Source organism: Phaseolus vulgaris, chromosome 9 (assembly GCF_000499845.2).
Source record: "Phaseolus vulgaris cultivar G19833 chromosome 9, P. vulgaris v2.0, whole genome shotgun sequence".
NCBI classification, from domain to species: domain Eukaryota; kingdom Viridiplantae; phylum Streptophyta; class Magnoliopsida; order Fabales; family Fabaceae; genus Phaseolus; species Phaseolus vulgaris.
In genome coordinates, this window is record NC_023751.2 from 23071479 (window position 1) to 23089824 (window position 18346).

At 28.4% G+C, this 18346-nt stretch overlaps 1 protein-coding gene across 1 annotated transcript; it reads left to right on the forward strand.

The window, feature by feature from the left end:
• Positions 1-10940: 10940 nt before the first annotated feature.
• LOC137823017 (gibberellin 20 oxidase 2-like) lies at positions 10941-14031 on the forward strand. Its single transcript, XM_068628087.1, has 3 exons — positions 10941-11515; positions 12389-12710; positions 13595-14031. The coding sequence occupies exons 1-3, from the start codon at positions 10950-10952 to the stop codon at positions 13865-13867; spliced, it is 1161 nt and encodes a 386-aa protein (XP_068484188.1). The 5' UTR covers positions 10941-10949; the 3' UTR covers positions 13868-14031.
• Positions 14032-18346: the final 4315 nt, after the last annotated feature.

Below are 18346 nucleotides of genomic sequence, written 5' to 3' on the forward strand. Positions count from 1 at the left end.
AATATGGAGGGAACATGGTCCCAAGTTTTAATTTATCTTTCAGGAATGTTAGTTGATAAAATTGTTTGATTTTATGTTGTGTGGACATGTATAAATATTATATTTTGATAGTTTGAAAGTTAAATATTGTTTTTGATGTTGAAAAAAATTCTTGAATGGTATAAATTTTTAAATGTTATGTGATTGAATGATATGTATTATATATGAATGATGAAAATGGTATGAAATTGATGTGATACATTTGGGATAATGTATGAGTTGTTGTTTCATGACATTAAGTTAGAAAAACCTATATTTAATAAAGATCATCTAGCTTCACTGATGATCTAAGTCATATAAATCAAGATATCAAGTGGTGAAGAGATGAGAGGGAATCTTTCTATTGGGTTCACTGGTAATCTTTGGATCAGATGTTAACCTCTGGTAGGGACATATTTAATGAGTCTTTCGGAAGATGATGGATTTATGTGTGGTTAGTGGGATTGAAATGAAATTCAATAATTCTGATTGAAAATAGATCGATTTGTGTGGTCTATATGAATGGTGGAATTGAAATTTTATATGACAACATTTAAAGAAATGGTATGAAATTTATTTTCATCAGCTTATCCTTGCTCTTCTTGTGTTTGAATTGTGACGATTGTATTACTTACATGAACCATACAAATGTGAGAGGGATTAAAGAGTTTTAGGGTGTTATTTTGAAACTTATATTGTAAATATTTGTATTTTTATAAATTCTAATAGTGTACTATGAATGTTTGAAAAAGTCTAAACTTGTATAAAAATAAATACGTTGAACTTGTATTGTGATAGTTAGAATTATTTTTTGAATGTTAACAAAAATCTTAAATGTATTTTCTTCTTGTAAGTATCATAAAATAGAAATTTAAGGTATATGATGTTAAAATTGTATTATTTTTTATTATTATTTTTTATTGTTGATAAAAAAATGGTGATGAAAAAACTTTGTCGCGGCAAACACAATTTCAACCAATTCAGCACCTTACTCTTCCATCGCCTTCAGCGACTACAACAATCAGAGATATGATCGCTCATTCGCAAACGCAACACTTCCTCGTCCCTTGTGCCAGGGAAAACTTGGACCACTTGAGTCGTCAACTCGTCACCGATCTCCACTCCACCTCACTCGACGATCAGAAACAAGCCGCCATGGAAATTCGATTAATTACTAGCCAAGAACAAGCCGAAGAATCGAGTCAAACTCACCAAAGCCAGTGCAATCAGATCGCTGATTTCACTCATTTTCTCACCGGACCTCCAGCTCCAGGAATGCAACATCATCGTGATGTTGAATCTCTCACTCTATGATGAGAACAAGAAGGCCATTGCCTCTGCCGATGCGATTAAGCCGCTGGTTCGCGCGTTGAGCACGAGAACCACGACAACGAAAGAGAATGCAACATGCACACTGCTAAGGCTATCGCAGGTGAAGGAGCATAAGGCACTAATTAGGCTGTCTGGCATGATTCTGCCGTCGATGAGCCTTTTGGAGAGCGGCGGGTTCCGCGCGAAGAAGGAGAACAAGATGAGGGCAGTGAAAGTGGGGATCATTAAGGTGTCCATGGAGCTAACATAACCTAATGTAGAGCTAATATATCGTAATGTACGTATAAATGCATTTTAATATTTTATATTTTTATTATAATTATTTATAATATATTACAAAATCATATAAATTTTCTATTTCTGTAATAATAAGAGTTTTACTTACTTAATAATAAAAGTAATACATATATATATATATATATTCTAAGTTATGAGTCAATATTTTTTAGAAAAGATATTTTGAATAATTTTACTGAAGATAATTTGTTTATATTCGTATGATAAGTAAATAGGTAAATATGAAAGAAATACATTTCAAATGAGTGAGGTCTTAATAAATTTAAAATAGAATACATATAATGAGTCTATCTCTTGACTTACAAAATTTATAAAATAATATTTTTTGAACAAATTTTCCATAACTTATATACTACCTTCCTCAAACTTAATAACTCTATTTTTTTTAATGTTCTAATGCATTACATATTTGGAGTTGATTTTGACAGATTTTTCTTACTTCTCATTTCTCAAATAAGGATGATCTTTTTCTTTTATTAAAAGTGATGGTAGTCCTTTGGTTAAATTGATTAAGCTTGCTGTGACAACCTTTTCTATATGGATGATATGACGTATGAGGAATTATGTTAGATTTCAGGATAAGATTGAGGTTTCTAAGGCTATTTCGGTAATTAAAGATTTAACTTGTCTAGTGGGAAATTCGTCTAAAGCTTCAATGAAGAATGATATGTTGGATTTCAACGTGATTAAGTTTTTTGGTATTAAGACTCGTAATGGGAAAGTTCTTCGTCCTCTTCCTGTTAGATGAGAATTTCTTTCACCAGGCTGGGTTAAAATTAACACTGATGGGGTTGTTAGGGGGTATTATGATCTTGCTACTTGTGGAAGTATTTTTCGTGGGAGTATGGGAGAATTTATTGGTGCTTTTTCAGGGTTTATTGAAGTTCAGACTGCTTTGGTTGCTGAGTTTTATGGAGTTATACATGCTATGGATGAGGCTCAAAAGATGGGACTTACTAATGTTTGGCTTGAATGTGATTTTGTCTTGGTTTGTGTTGCGTTTACTGCTAGGACTAATGTTCTGTGGATGCTTTGTAATCAATGGAATACTTGTCTTAATTTCTGTGGGACAATCAGGTTTAGGGTTACTCATCTTTTTCGTGAGGGGAATGCATGTGCTGATAAGTTGGCTAATTTAGGGTTCATTCATAGAGAATCATTTCATTGGTATAATAGACTTCTATCTAGTCTGTTCTTAGAATTCTTTATGAATAGGTATAATCTACCTATGTATCGTTTTTGTTAACATGTGGGTTTTGGTCTAGTCCCCCCATATTTTTGTATTTTTTTTTTAATAATACTTTTTTTTTCATGTGATGACAGATGATTGTTGTTACCTGATGTGTCAGCCTAGCTGAGATGTCAAGTTGCATAGTGATGTCTAACATGAAAACTTTTATAAAAAAAAAACTTAATAACTTTATTTATAAGAAGGTTCTTTTAAATAAATATTTTAAATAATTTATTTTATTTTATTTTAATTTAATTTATTTAGTTACAATGTTTCTTAAAAAATATTTGATTTATCTTTCGGTATTCAAACTTTATCTAGATAGAAATAAAATATATATTTTAAATATATAAACTTGATCTGATTTTTTAAATTTTATTTTTAAAAAAATAAAAAAATAATTAATATAGTTATTTAAAAGTAGAGATCTTACACTTGTAAGGATGTCAGAAGGGCAGTGCTAATGGAGGAAGGCAGCATGTCAGTGCTGGTTCAGATCATTACGTCGAAATGCAAAAGTGAAAGGAGCGGTGAGATCTGTCAATGTTATAGTAATTAAAGGCAGAGGAAGAGGACGATGCTGAGTTAGCTGATTTTTCTTTTGTGACTAACACACTTCGTGTGATAACAAAGTTTTTAACACTAAATATGTATATATAGGGATGAGGAGTTCACCTGAATTGATTAGTCTAATCCGTTAATTCGACAAATTAAAAGTGGGATAGGTCAAAAACGATCGGACTGATTTGTTTTATATTTTCTTGATACATTTGTTCATAAAGTTCATGAATGCAATAATATTAATAAATATTAATAATTATTAACAGTGTTTTGTTTTTTTTTCATTAATTTTTGTTTATCAACGAATTTTTGTTATTACCAACAGATTTTGATATTATTGGCGGATTTTGATTGACGATAATACTAGTTTTTTTTAATACATTCATATACTATGAAATGTTCTTATCTCTAATTGACGTGAGATATCAAACATATCTCTTTATGTCGAGACTGTCAACTCATGTGTGAGATGTAATAACCGTAAAAAAAAATACAGTCGCCCCGTTGAGACTGTCAAATAAGTTCTTGAATGTTATGAATTTTTAAATGTTATGTGTTTTAATGATATGTATTATATAAATTGTGAAAATTGTATGAAATTGATGTCATACATTTGGGATAACGTATGATTTATTGTTTGATGGTATATTAAGTATGAAAAACCCATGTTTAACAGATATCAGATGATCTAAGTCATATAAACTAAGATACCAGGTGGTGAGAAACTGATGAGGTAATTCATACACATTGGGTCCACTGTAGACACTTGGTATTGGATGTTTGAACTTACCTTGATCTTTGATGTATGGATCAGATATTAGTATCCAGTAGGAGCACACTTAATGAGTCTTTCGAAAGATGATGAATTCATGTGTAGTCAGTGTGATTGAAATGAAATCAAAGTACTATGTATTGAAATGAAATCCAATGATTGTGATTGAGAAATTGATCCATGTATTTGGTTTGTTCTTTTGATTGAATTGTGTATATTATAAAATTTTATTATCATATGATTATACAGGTGCAGGAGAGCCTAAAAGGCTTTAGTATTTTGTTTTGAGTTATGAATTGTAAATATTTGTATTTCTATAAGTCTTAATCATGTATTAGAAATATTTTGAAAAAGTCTAAGATTGTATAGAAACATGTAGAACTTGTATTGTAATAGTTAGATATATTTTTTTAGTGTTGCATGAAATTATATATTTATGAGTGGTTTGATAACATGTGACCTGATAAGTCCAACAAACTCTCAATAGAATAAACTCTAAATGACTCTAATATCATATTATAAAAAAAAACATACATTAACAATGAAAAATAAAATAAAAATAAAGACAAAGAATATGATAATGAATATTTCTTCTTTTAAGTGAAATCAAAGTAAAGAAAGTCTGAATATATAAAAATAATATATTGATTCTAATCTAGTTAAAGAAAGATAATATAATACAAATAATATATTTATTCTAATCTAGTTAAAGAAAAATAATATAATACTAATAATCAATAAAGACTAACACTTATACAAAGAAAAATAATTAAAAATAAAAGAAAAAAAACAAAATAATAGAATTGATACTAAAACATTATATTCATATCCTTTGATAGATTGATCCCATGACTATTCTTGTTCTTGAGTTTGGGGTTGTTGCAAAACTCTGGTAGAGATATGTTGTGCATCGTAATATGAATATGGAGCATAATATGAGCGAGGTTCATTATAAAATTCTAGAGGATAAATTAATTGCATAAAACCATGTATCACTATTGGATTAAAAAAATAAAAATGTGCTATTTGGCTGAAAATTTTCGCAATATCCTAAATATCGATATTTTACAAATTGAAGTTTAATTGCAATCAAATCAATTCTCATATTGGTGATCATCAAACCAACAACATATAATTATTAATGTTCAAACAAAACCATCTATCTATGATGCTTCATTTAATATTGTTTTTTAAAACAGAGAATTGATTTATCCATGTGATCTGACAGTGTGAAGAAATAAAAGTAGTTAGAAGTGCAATCCTCCCATAAACTTGACGCAACCAGAAATAGTAACAAGGCAGAGATTAGAAAATAAAAGAAGAAAAAGCTGAGAGAAAGTTCTACATTGAATTGGTACCTCTCTCTTTAACTTTCTCCTCAAGAAGGAGACAGCACCAAAGCAATTAACCCTCATCCACTCTTCTCATTCTTGCCTCATATTTCTAAACATTAATCATATCAAAAAAAAATAAAAAAAAATCATAAACATTCATTCATTAGATTTTATTCCTGCTATGGAGATGGACCTAGAGAACTGTTGTTTGTTTTTCTCCTTTCTATCGGGCAGTCTGCTAGAACTTCAACTTGCTCCTTCTCGCCTTAGTGTTACTTTTTCAAGTCTTGATCGTTCTATTCCAGGTGAATGTCGAATGGGATACCTGCAGAATGCACTCCAACGCTCAAATCAGCAATGGATACTCGACACCCGGTTGTCAGAATATATTCAATAATGACGTATCATATTCTTATAATGTGCGCTATTTATATTATTTTAATGGACTTACCTATTGGGTCGAATTACTGGAATGGATCGTGCTTAAGGGCGTATTGCCGAGTTCTTAATGGTGATTTAGCTTTGCTGACATTGATTTGAGTGTTAATGGGCTGGGTGTATCGATCAGCACACGGACGTGCTGGACTCGATCATGGAGACCGAGTTATGGTATTGATCGTTCGATCGATACATACATTCCACTTTTCCAACTTCCCCTTTCTCCTCTATTCCTCAACCCTTTATCAAGTTTTAAATCATCAAATACAACTTATTATTTCAAAGATTAACTATTCCCTTTATTTTATGAACTATTACTTCCTTCTTTGTATATAAGATTCCTTTTTAAAAAGTTGTTATCTATTTTATAATATTTTTCCGAAATTATCTTTCATATTGTTTTAATTATTTTGTAATAGTTTGGCTCATAAATACTCCATCCATTTTTCTAAGTGTTACTTTGTTAGAACTTTTTTGTTCTTATGTATCTTAAGGTTTTATTTGCATTGAAACATCACATAAAAATGTATTATTGCATTTCTTTTAATAATTTTATTTATTTCTTAATCAGTCTCTTTATGGTATTGGTTAACATTTTCTTAATCTCATAACATTTATTCTTTTTCCACATATTAATTAATTAAGTAGCAAAACCGGTACAATTACTTCTAATTATTTTTAAGGGTGGATTTGGAATTTTATAAGGAATTTAATCATTAGTCGAATTAACTTTTTTTTTAAATATGAATTAGTTACGAAATACATATAAAATAAATTTATTAATTTATATAAAATATTTTAAATTTTATAAAATAACTTTCTTTGGTTAATTATAGTATAAAGTCACTTACAATAACAATACATGTCTATTAAAATTTTCATTTTATTTGAAAAAAGAAATTGTCACCTATTTAACAAATTTTTTTTATCATTCTTTTACTTTTAGAAATGTTAATTTAATGAGCCCATAAATAAATGTCCTCTTAGTTTTTATACTAACGAAGAAAGGTAATAAATAAATACAGGAGACTAGTCATTTTCTAAAAACCAATTTTATCACTTGTAATCCATTTATATATTTTTTATTGTCCCTCATTAACATTATTAGGGATACAAAAATTAATATTAAAATAGAAATTAAACAACGACATTTGTTTTGAGAAACATATTTCTCTTCTCACATAACTCGCATTACGAGATAAAGAAAATATTTTTTTTTCATTATTTAATGTTTATATGTACAAATTAAGGAATACAATAAAAAATTTGTCGCAATAAAGTAGTTATAATATTTGTTTATTTTACGTCTTTTTATTTATACTATCATAAATATATAAGTGCAAATTAATTAAAAAATTAAGTAGAAATTAAATGTATTATTGATATAAAATAGTAATTAACATTATCTCAAATTTTATAGATAACAAAAAATAAAAATAACAGTTTTATCATTATTCTTATCCTACAGTGACCGTAAGACACTATTTTTTTTTTTTGTGTGGGTACTCTCCATTAAAAATTAAGTCCTTTGTAATATTGTATTATTATCAATCCAATGAGTTCATATAATCATCATTCTAAGGTCTGAGAGAGAGTGTTTAAGCTCCCATTAGTTATATCATAATTTTAACAAAAATAATGAATTGTGTATTAGTCTTAAGAAATTAAAAAATAAGTTTTATAACTAATTAAGTGTTAAAAGTCCTAATTTAACTAAAAATAATATTATTTTATAATATATAATTTGTAACAGCGTAATTAAAAGGTACAAAGAAGTTCTATCACGTTTTTTTTTTCTTCTTAATTTCCTCTTCCAATTTTCATCTATTTTATAATCTGATCGGATCATGTTTTAGCAGAGGAGTTAAGAAACATTTCTACTCGATCAAATTTTCAAACATAATAAGTTTATTTTTGCTCTAAAGATCTTTTGTTCTTTGTTTTTCCTTAAGATTTAGTCATCAATCTTTTTGAAGTTAGTTGAGAAGAGTAATTCTTTCAACTTATTCTACTATGTACTGAATTTTTGTTTTATTTGAATAACTTGCATTAGACCCTTAAATTTTGAAACTTATCTATATTGGGAGGATAAAATTCTAGAAGTTGTTTGGAAAACAAACAATTAAGGTAAAAAAAAGCTAGCTTTAATTTTTAATAGCACTCTAGACTAAAAGATTTGGATGTAGAGGAGACGTGGTCCCAATATTCAATTTCTCTTGTAGGGATGTTGTGTGTTTATATATTGTGTTGTTTGTTTATATATTATTTAAACTTGTAGAAATATTAGATTTTGATGGTTTAGTATTTAAGTTTTTTTTTTATGATAAATAGACTTTTGAATGTTGTGGATCACATTTTGAATGATATTGTATGATAAAAAAGGTATGAAATTGAATTCATACATTTGGGATAATGTTTTTTTTTTAGATCAGCAATAAACAATGAATAAATGTGGGCCACTTAAGGGGTGGTCCAACCCATATACAAAGCACACAACCATTAACCTATTCTTCCCGACTCATCCCTACCAACACCTAAACACCACTACTTAAAAATCAACAAGAAAATCCTACAACATTCCCTCTTACTCCCAGCAAAAACTAATGACATCATTTCCATACAGGCCACAAGGTCAATACACCAAGCAGAGAAAGAAAAAATCGCATCCTGCAACTTGGAACATATTTGGGATAATGTATGGACTGATGTTGTGTATTTAGTATTGATGTCTATGAGGTAACAAAGATCTCCAATCTTCACTAATGATCTAAGTGACATAGACTAAGATATCAGGTGGTGAGAAACTGATATGGGAGTTCATGCATACCGTGACATATGAGATGCACAACTTAGGTTGATTGAGCTTACCTTGATTCTTTCTCTTGGATTCACTGTTAATATTTGGATCAGGTGTTAGTATCTGGTAGGACTAATTACTTAATACAGGTCTTCTAAGAGGCGTTGTTTGTTGGATATCCTGGATGTGTAGATCCATGTGAGATCTATGTAAATGTTTTATTTTATTGGAATTTGAAGAAGATTGAATAATGGAGAAATTGATTGTGTAATTTGATTTTCTCTTTTAATTTAATTGTGTATATTATAAAATTCCATTTTCACAAATCTTATTTTACAAATTTATTTGAGAAAATTAAATTAAACTTAAGATTTACTTCTCTGTATATATCAGAGTTTTCTAAAGGATTTATATCTTAAAAAAATTATTAAATTTATCAAATCACTATTATTCATTAATATATAATTTCAATCCACAAGTTAACAACTTTCAGTATTTTAAAATTCCCACGACAAAGTCATTTTATATCATATAAATATAGACAAAAAGTTAACGTTGTTAGTTGGGGAACGAGAACCAATATAATTATTTTTTAATATAAAAAATGAATTTCATTAAAAGTTGAGTACGAAAGCATATTCTGTCTATCACTATTTGACAACCTTTGTTTAATTCTTTTATAAATATTTAAGCTTTAATTGGATGATTATTACATCTTATATGATAAATTGAAATGGTTACTACTTTTACAAGTTAAATTATTTAATTATAATTAATAATTAAAGTTTAATTTGTTAATATTTATAATTTAAATTATAATTTTATTTCACATTTACATTCTTCAAAATAAGACAGGACAAAGTTTATAATATTTTAATAAGATAAAATTTGATATTATATATATATATATATATATATATAAATATAAAATCAAAGTGTAAGTTGACGAGTCAGTCCATCTACTTTCAACGTGATGGGATGAACATATGGACAAAATTTCCCTTCTTGATTAAAATTGATTGTAGATTAATATGTCAAACTCAACTTACTAATGACTTATTTATATCATCTAAATGTTGAAGATGATGCACTTTTTTTTTTTCATTTTGTGAACACATTGTTATTAATATAATTTTATATGATTATACCAAATATATTAAAAAGTTAATTGTGATCATTTTATGTTTAGTATCTAGAAACCTATGTTGAATTCCTTATATCTTGACCTAAGAAACAAGTTTTACAATAGTAATTAAGGTGGTCCAACTTCAATGTTTATTATAAAATGACAGTTATATGGTATATGAAATATGATATATTTGAAAAATATTAAAAGTTAGTTGTCACTATCATTATTTAGTTATAAACTCTATAATGACATTGATTTGCTACAATTAGGTTGTAGATTTATCTTGGCAAGTTGGCGTAATTGCATTTTATGGAATTGGACTAATTTGTTTTGACTTTATTCGTATAATTTTAATTTCTTTTATAATTAGGTGAAGTAGAATACATGCTTTTTTCTCTTATAAGTCACAAGATAATATTTTCCTAATTTTTCTTGCCAACTTTATTGTAAATTACAGAATAATAAGAGAAAATTCTCAATAATTTATTAACATTTAATTAAGTTTAACAAAATTATACAATTATTATATAAAAAAAATAGTTAACAAACATTTCATTTATATCATAAATCTCTTATTCGGTCTTCCAAACCAAGAAAAGTCAATTATAATGTTTGACAATTCTATTAGTAATCTAGATATAAATTTTTAAACAATTTTATTTGATTTTTTTTCCCTTAAATTTTTATTATTACATATTTACTTAAAAAATAAAATAAATAAAAAATATTAAAAGACAATAACTTTTAAAAAATATTAATAATTAAAAACTGAAGTTCGTTAATATCAAGATCAATCACTATATTTAACAAATTATCTACTGAAAGTTGAAACTCCATATTTTTTTAAAAAAAACACATCAACAAATTAAAAAACAATTTATATATAAATTATCATTAGCTTTAACTCCAATGGTGAAAAAAAAAAATTATATAGAAAACACATATAATTTGTTTCCTTCACCACCTATCAGCATTATGATTCTTTCCCTCTAAGTTAGATATAAATATATAGAGAAGCCTAGCTTTTAAGGTATGCAAACATGTCTCCTAACCTAATGGAATTAAGTGCTTCCACTCTAGTTCTGTACCCTGCATCACAGTCAGAAGAGTCCAAAAAAGAGAATGGAGTGCTAGCTTTTGAGTCAAATTTTCCTCAAATGAAAGGGGAAATGCCCAAAGAGTTCTTTTGGCCTTCTGGAGATTTGATTAAGGCCACACAAGAAGAGTTGAAGGAACCCCTTGTGAACTTAGGAATCATGAAAAATGGTGATGAGAAAGCAATTGCCAATGCTGCAGAGCTTGTGAGACATGCCTGCTTGAAGCATGGCTTCTTCCAAGTGATCAACCATGGTGTCAACCCAGATCTCATAGATGCTGCTTACCATCAAATTGACACCCTTTTCAACCTCCCTATCAGCCAAAAACTCACTGCTAAGAGAAAACCTGGTGCACTCTCTGGCTACTCTGGTGCTCATGCAGATCGTTTCTCCTCCAAATTGCCATGGAAAGAGACATTTTCTTTCCTCTTCCATCACCAAGGCTTCTCCAATTCCCAGATTGTTGACTACTTTGAATCTGTCTTAGGCCAGGACCTTCAACACACAGGGTAAGATCATCCACATTCAATTTCATCAGTACAAAATTTTACTTATACAACTCTTAAAAGAGAAGAAAAGAAAACACATTCAGCATAAACTTGTGTTTGACAAGGTTACATAATTATACATTATACATGATGGGAAGATATTTTATTTCTCCTATATGAGATATTTACATGACCTTGTCACTTTCTTCAACAAATACATTCTCAAGAACATTCTTTGATTTGTTCTTTTATGTATTACCTGTTCTACAAGAAGAACAAGTAATTGTTCTGTCATCATGGATTAAAGTTTATCAAACAAGTAGATAACACTCATAAAAAATTGATAATATTTTTAACAAATTTTATCTGGTAACAAGAACACATGAGAGATTATGATGTGAATGTTTCTCCTTCACTATATGACAAAGATGGTTTTGTTACATTAGCTTCTTACTTGCCCCACTATGTTCTTGAACAAATTTATTTATGAATGAATAAACAAAAGAGAGAATTATTACAACTACTCATTGAAAACCATCCTTGACAAGATTGGCAAGCCACCTGTACAAAAAAACAGATAATATCTGCATATCAATTATCATCATATACAAACCTATAGTTTTTTATGTATTTTTAAAATAATGTGTGAAATTGGATAGTATTTTATATATTAAAGGTTATCAATCAAACTTCATATTTTACTATTTTAAAATATTATATCATTCCTGACTGAAAATAGAGTTGATGAGGACCCAACTGTGCCCTATGTGAGTTGGGTTGATGTGCCACAATTATGAATGCTAATGAAAGCAGCAGAAATATGGAAGTTAATGAGCCAAAAGAGAGAGAGAAATGAACAGCTAATAGGAATTATGGTTTATGTTTTTGCAATAGGAGGGTGTATGAAGAATACTGTGAAGCAATGAAGGAGTTATCTTCAGTAATAATGGAGCTGTTGGGAATAAGTTTGGGAGTGGATGGTTTGCATTATCAAAGATTTTTTGAAGATGGAGTGTCAATAATGAGGTGCAACTATTATCCACCTTGCAACAGTGCGAACCACACATTTGGAACTGGCCCTCACACTGATCCAACCTCACTCACAATTCTTCATCAAGACCAAGTTGGAGGCTTAGAAGTTTTTGTTGATAACAAATGGCATGCTGTTCGCCCTCGTGCTGAAGCCTTTGTCGTAAACATTGGTGACACTTTCATGGTACGTATGCAAACTATGCTATTCTCTTTTTCCCTTTTCCCATCTTAATTATCACTGTTGCATATATTATATATGCATCTTTATTACCACCTCCCATCTAGATTCACAAGGAATCATTACTTTTTTTCTAAAATTATAAAATTTCTGTTTCAAAATAATATATATATGATAAAAATACTTAAAAGATAATATAAATGTACAATTCCTTTTTTAAACACTAGGCTTCTCACATATTATTAAAAAAAATATTGATTGACAGTATGTGAGAAAAAATAATTATGTGAAAACTATAAAAAAATCATTAAATAAAAATCAATTTTAAAGATAAAAAATAATTAATCATCATATTAACTAAACTAAATATTATTTTAAAATTTTAAAAAAATATTAGTATTTAAATTAATTTATATTAATTACTATTAAGATTTATATAATTATAAATCTGTGTAGCTTTATAAAATTGATTTATAAACTAAAATTTACACCACCACCACTTATATATTGGTCATATTTTTAAACCATGTGAATCTTTAACCAATTGCAGTGTCTCTTTGCATCTCATCACACTTGTTTTTCTTCTCTCTTTTTTATCCGTAGTACGTTTAACCATCAACACTCAATTATACAAGAACACTGTCTTCACACTTTTTTCTTTTGTCTGTTCTGTACTCTAGTTTTGCCACTTGACGAGAATAGTCGAACAACTATTAGGCAATTTTGTGACAGGCCTCAAAAGTTTTTTATTTGATTATTTGTAACATTGTTTGGCCCATCATTAAATTGTTGGAAGACTAAATTTGTATTCCTTTAAATTAACATTAATGTGTTAGAAAAAATGAATTGCATATGCATAGATGAAGTGATTGAATGAAATGGTGTGGTAGGCACTGTCAAATGGGAGATACAAGAGTTGTGTCCACAGGGCAGTGGTGAACAGATTGAGAGAGAGAAGATCAATGGCTTACTTTGTGTGTCCAAGAGAGGACAAAGTGGTGAAGCCCCCAGAGATTCTGACAAGCAAAAATGAGGAAAGAAAGTACCCTGATTTTACATGGTCCAATTTGCGTGAATTCACACAGAATCACTATAGGGCTGATGCTGCTACACTCCAAAGCTTCCTTCAGTGGCAAACATCTTCCAACTCCTCCAACTTCTAGTTATCAATCATTATTTACTTTTCAATAATATCAACACCCTTTCTTCTAGAGTTTCATGTATGCTATTTTCTGGTGTGTTAGTAAATATATGGTTTACTTTTTTAGCAGGGTTTCATTCAATCTACATTTTGTTCTCTCTTAATAACATGGTAAGTTCAATGTTTTATGATGATATGATTGAATGACATAATAATATAACAACCAGAGCTACTTATAAACTTATGCCTCATCAAAATAGCATAATTCCTATAACTAAAAAAGAAAGAAAAAAAAGAAGAGGATTGATTCTCTTATCTTGATCACACCAAGACTACCTTCTTGTAACTTCATTACACATTCTTTATTGATTTCCTCACATTAAGTTGTGATGGTAATGAGCTTTTTAAGATTGATTGTGATAATGTTTTCATATACATCTAACTGATAACCCTTTCATAATAACATAATAATAATAATTGAATTAATAAATAACATTTTAATGAATAATTGAATAAGTAGTTAGTAAGTGATTATATAGATAATAGTAGATGTCAATATATCACCACTTCATACATGAAAATTAAGCATGGTTGGAAGCATGACAACATTCAAATTTGTGTAGAGTGTAAAGGGTTTATTAATATTGGTAAGGATAGAAATGATGAGAAGAATTAAATCCTTGTCCTGTTTTTCCACTTTACACATCCAAAAACATTAAAAAAATGTATTCAATTCCTTTAATTTCAGGAATGTTTTCACTAAATCTATTTAGCTTTGCATGTTAAACTGAAGGATACTCATTAGTTTCTTTTATTTTTATTATTCCTTAAAGATCAACGCTTATCTTTTTTTAAGCCTTTTTAAAAACATATAAAATGCTTTTATTTTTTGCTCTGATTTCAATTATATACAATTTATCACATTTTTTATCTTTTAGATATCATATTTAAGTTTAGCTTTACACGCATAAAATAGTTTTTAGCAATTGATAAATAAACTTTAGGTACGTCTGAAGGGCACAAAATCAGTGTTAAAAGAAGTACTTATATTTTTGAAATATAGTCTCGATAACGTTGTGAATTTAGTAATATCGCGATTATTTTTATTATGTGGCCTTTTATTTATATTACTAGTATGTATAATATAACTCTCACAATCCATAGCAATTTCTCGTGATTACTAACATCTTATGAGTGAAAGGGGGTTAAATTTCTTAAATGGGTGGCCTTATATTTTATTTTAAGATCTATGTTTATGAATAAAAAAATAAAATAAAACCTTTCAAATTGAAAGAACTCTTTATTGCGAGATCTAGCCATAGCTGATGGATGAATTTCTTAAGATAACAGGATTCGGCTTAAAATGAGGATTATTTCTTCCTACACCTTCCTACCTTTTTGTCTCACCCCATACAAAATATAAAATTACTTTTTTATCCTTTTGTGTCACCCCAATACATAATTTGGAAGATGTTTTTGGATCTGAAAGTGTTCCTATGAATTATATAATCCAAAAGCTAATCACACATTTGAAAAAAGACTTTCGGATTACATAATCTGGAAGCTAATATCAATCCAAAAAAGACTTATGAATTATGTAATCCGAAAGTATCTGAAAAAAGGACTTCCAAATTACATAATCCAAAAGTTAATCTCATGTATAGAAAAAACTTTCGGATTATGTAACACGGAAGCTAATCACAAATGGCTTCTGAATTACATAATTCGAAAGCTAATTACAAAAGACTTCCAGATTACATAATCCAAAATATTAAAAAAAATGATATTTTTGAAATACAAAAATTTATATGAGTGGCACAAGAAAGTATGAAGGTGTAGAAAGCAGTCTAAAATGAGTGTATGGTGAATAGGATTGTTTATTCCTTTAATTGGGCTATGGGTGTAGGTTTTGTAGATGGACCTGTCTTAGGTGGGTTGGGCTCATGTATTCATGGATTTTTTTGTGCAGCAAAACAATTTTTAACTGCACCCACATAATTTTTTAAAATGACTATTTTACTCTTTGTAAAGGTGACTTACAGAATACTTATCCTGAAAATCTTTTAGAACAAGTTTTCTGAAATTTTTAGAACATAATTTACATAATAGGATTTCAATAATATATGAAATACATTCTGAAATGAGTTATCAGGAACAAAATTTTCATAACAAACTTTTTAGAATATATAAGAGACATTTCAAAATAAAATTTTCAGAACAAGTTTTTCAAAACATATCTAATACCTTTCTGAACGAGCTTTCATAACAACTCTCTCTCTCTCTTTTTTTCTTCTTCTTCTTCATTTTAAAGAGTGCATGGGCTGTAGAGAATAGAGGTGTAGTTAGAGGTGCAGTGGTAGCAGAAGCGGCTACAATTATGGCAATCACTGCATGATAGAACAATGGAGGCTATATTAGTCTTTTCCCTTAATATGGAGTAAAGTTAGTAATTATAGAGATGCAGGAAGGAAAAGCCTCAATCTACTATCTCGGTTAGGGGATTTTTTCAGTAGCATTTATATATAAAATATTTTTAAAAGTCTCTTTCATAATTATTTTTAATATATTATGGAACACTCACTTTAAAAATATTATATTTTTTATTATTGGTGAGTTTTTTTAAAAAAACAAACTTATATATAAAGTGTTATGAATTATGCCTACTAATTATTTTTAAATATATTAAAAAACAAATATTTATTAACGAAATAGTAGGGATGACAATGTAGAGCGAGTCCGTTATGAAAAATGCAAAACAAACTCACTATTTTAGCTTGTTGACCCACTTAGACTCATCATATATAATCCGCAATTGTGAAAGCCAATGACGGGTCGGGTCAACCCCGCATAATAATAAAAATGGTGTTTCTTTCTATATTCCCTCAACTTTCTTCATGCACCCCATCAATTTCAAAAATCAAATTTCGAAAGTCAAAATAGTTGTTCTAGAGTATAGTAGTTGTTATGGAAAAGTTATTTTAGATTTTTTGTTCTCTTCTAAATTTTCATTTCCAAAATTTACTTTTATAATGAAAGGGTTGACAAGAATATATGTTGTATTTGACACTCCCTAGTACAAATATTTTATTTTTTTTTAGTTTTGTACTTTATTTTTGCATCTCACTAGTTTTATTTTTTGAGTTTTATGGCTTCCAAAAAAATAAATAAACAAATAAAAACAAAGTCACCACCCGAAAGAACAACTCAACTTATCTCAACCACCAATATTCACCACCAACCACAAACAACTACCATAAACAACCATCATCACTTGAAAATGAAGAAAAAGACATCACACTCTCCAACATATTCAGAATAGTATTTTTAGAATTAAAATAAAAAATAAATAATATATATATATATAAAGGTGTAAGAAGAATGTCTAAAGAAAGGTACAAAAGAATTTATCATAAATAGTTGGCTCGTGTTATGTCAAGACAAATTAGCATGTTGAATCAATAATTCTATTTTTTTAAAATTAGAAAATAAAGATAAATAACACTCTAATATTTTAGGTTTTTATTTCATTTTTGGTAATGATATGTTTATGATCCAATATATGTGTTTTGAAACTATCATAAAAGTGGAGATTTGTCTTGAACAACTTTTTTATATATATAGAAACAACAGTTAAAACAATTTACTTAAAAACTATTAGAGGCACATATGAAAAGGATATTAATTAAAAATAGCCTAAACTTATGTTCTTTGATATAGTTTTTTCTTTTCTGTATTTATTTTTATCTTTTTAATGTTATTTATTTAGGATATTTTTTTTATGTGTTTTTTAATGTAATTTAGAATATCTATGAATTACAAAATCCATATATATTCAGTAATCTATATACTATGTAATCCATAATATAGTTTAATATTATATAATGTAATTATATATCATATAATCTGAACTATAATCCAGATTACGCTGCATAATTTAGAATATAGATCACTTAGTCTGCAAATCACTCCTAAAATAATAATTACATTTTTCGAAAATATTATTGGATAGATGGTTCTTGAACCTATCCTGTACATGTAGAAGCCACTGAAGGTGTTTCAAGAGAAGTCAAAATTTGTATTAAAGTAATAAGCAAAAGCATTTTAGATAGTCGGCTTTTCTTGAAAGGAGGGGTCTGTTAAATAGTGTATAGTGGCTAATGCAGTTTTGGAAGAAATGAAGAGAAAGAAAAGAAATTGTGTTTTCTTTAAAGTTGATTATGAGAAGGCTTATGACTCTGTCAGTTGGGAGTTTATTTTTTATACGTTAGAAATGATTGATTTTTGTGGTAAATGGATTCATTGGATTAAGTGTTGTTTAGAATTAACTTCACTGTTAATACTTGAGAATGGTACAAACTAAGGATTTCTTTCCTAAGAAGGGACTTCGTCAAGGTGATTCGTTAACTCCTTTTTTTGTTTCTTATTGTGGCAGAAGACTTGACAGGTGTGTCAAGGATGACAATTGAGAAAAACTTGATTGATAGCTTGGAGATCAGAAAGA

What these genes read in the sequence shown, in the direction of transcription:
- LOC137823017 (XM_068628087.1), top strand. Translation starts at nt 10,950, where the DNA reads ATGTCTCCTAACCTAATGGAATTAAGTGCTTCCACTCTAGTTCTGTAC. An exon ending in CAGGACCTTCAACACACAGG is followed by an intron (nt 11,516 to 12,388) that starts GTAAGATCATCC and finishes TTTTTGCAATAG; the next exon opens with GAGGGTGTATGAAGAATACT. An exon ending in ACATTGGTGACACTTTCATG is followed by an intron (nt 12,711 to 13,594) that starts GTACGTATGCAA and finishes ATGGTGTGGTAG; the next exon opens with GCACTGTCAAATGGGAGATA.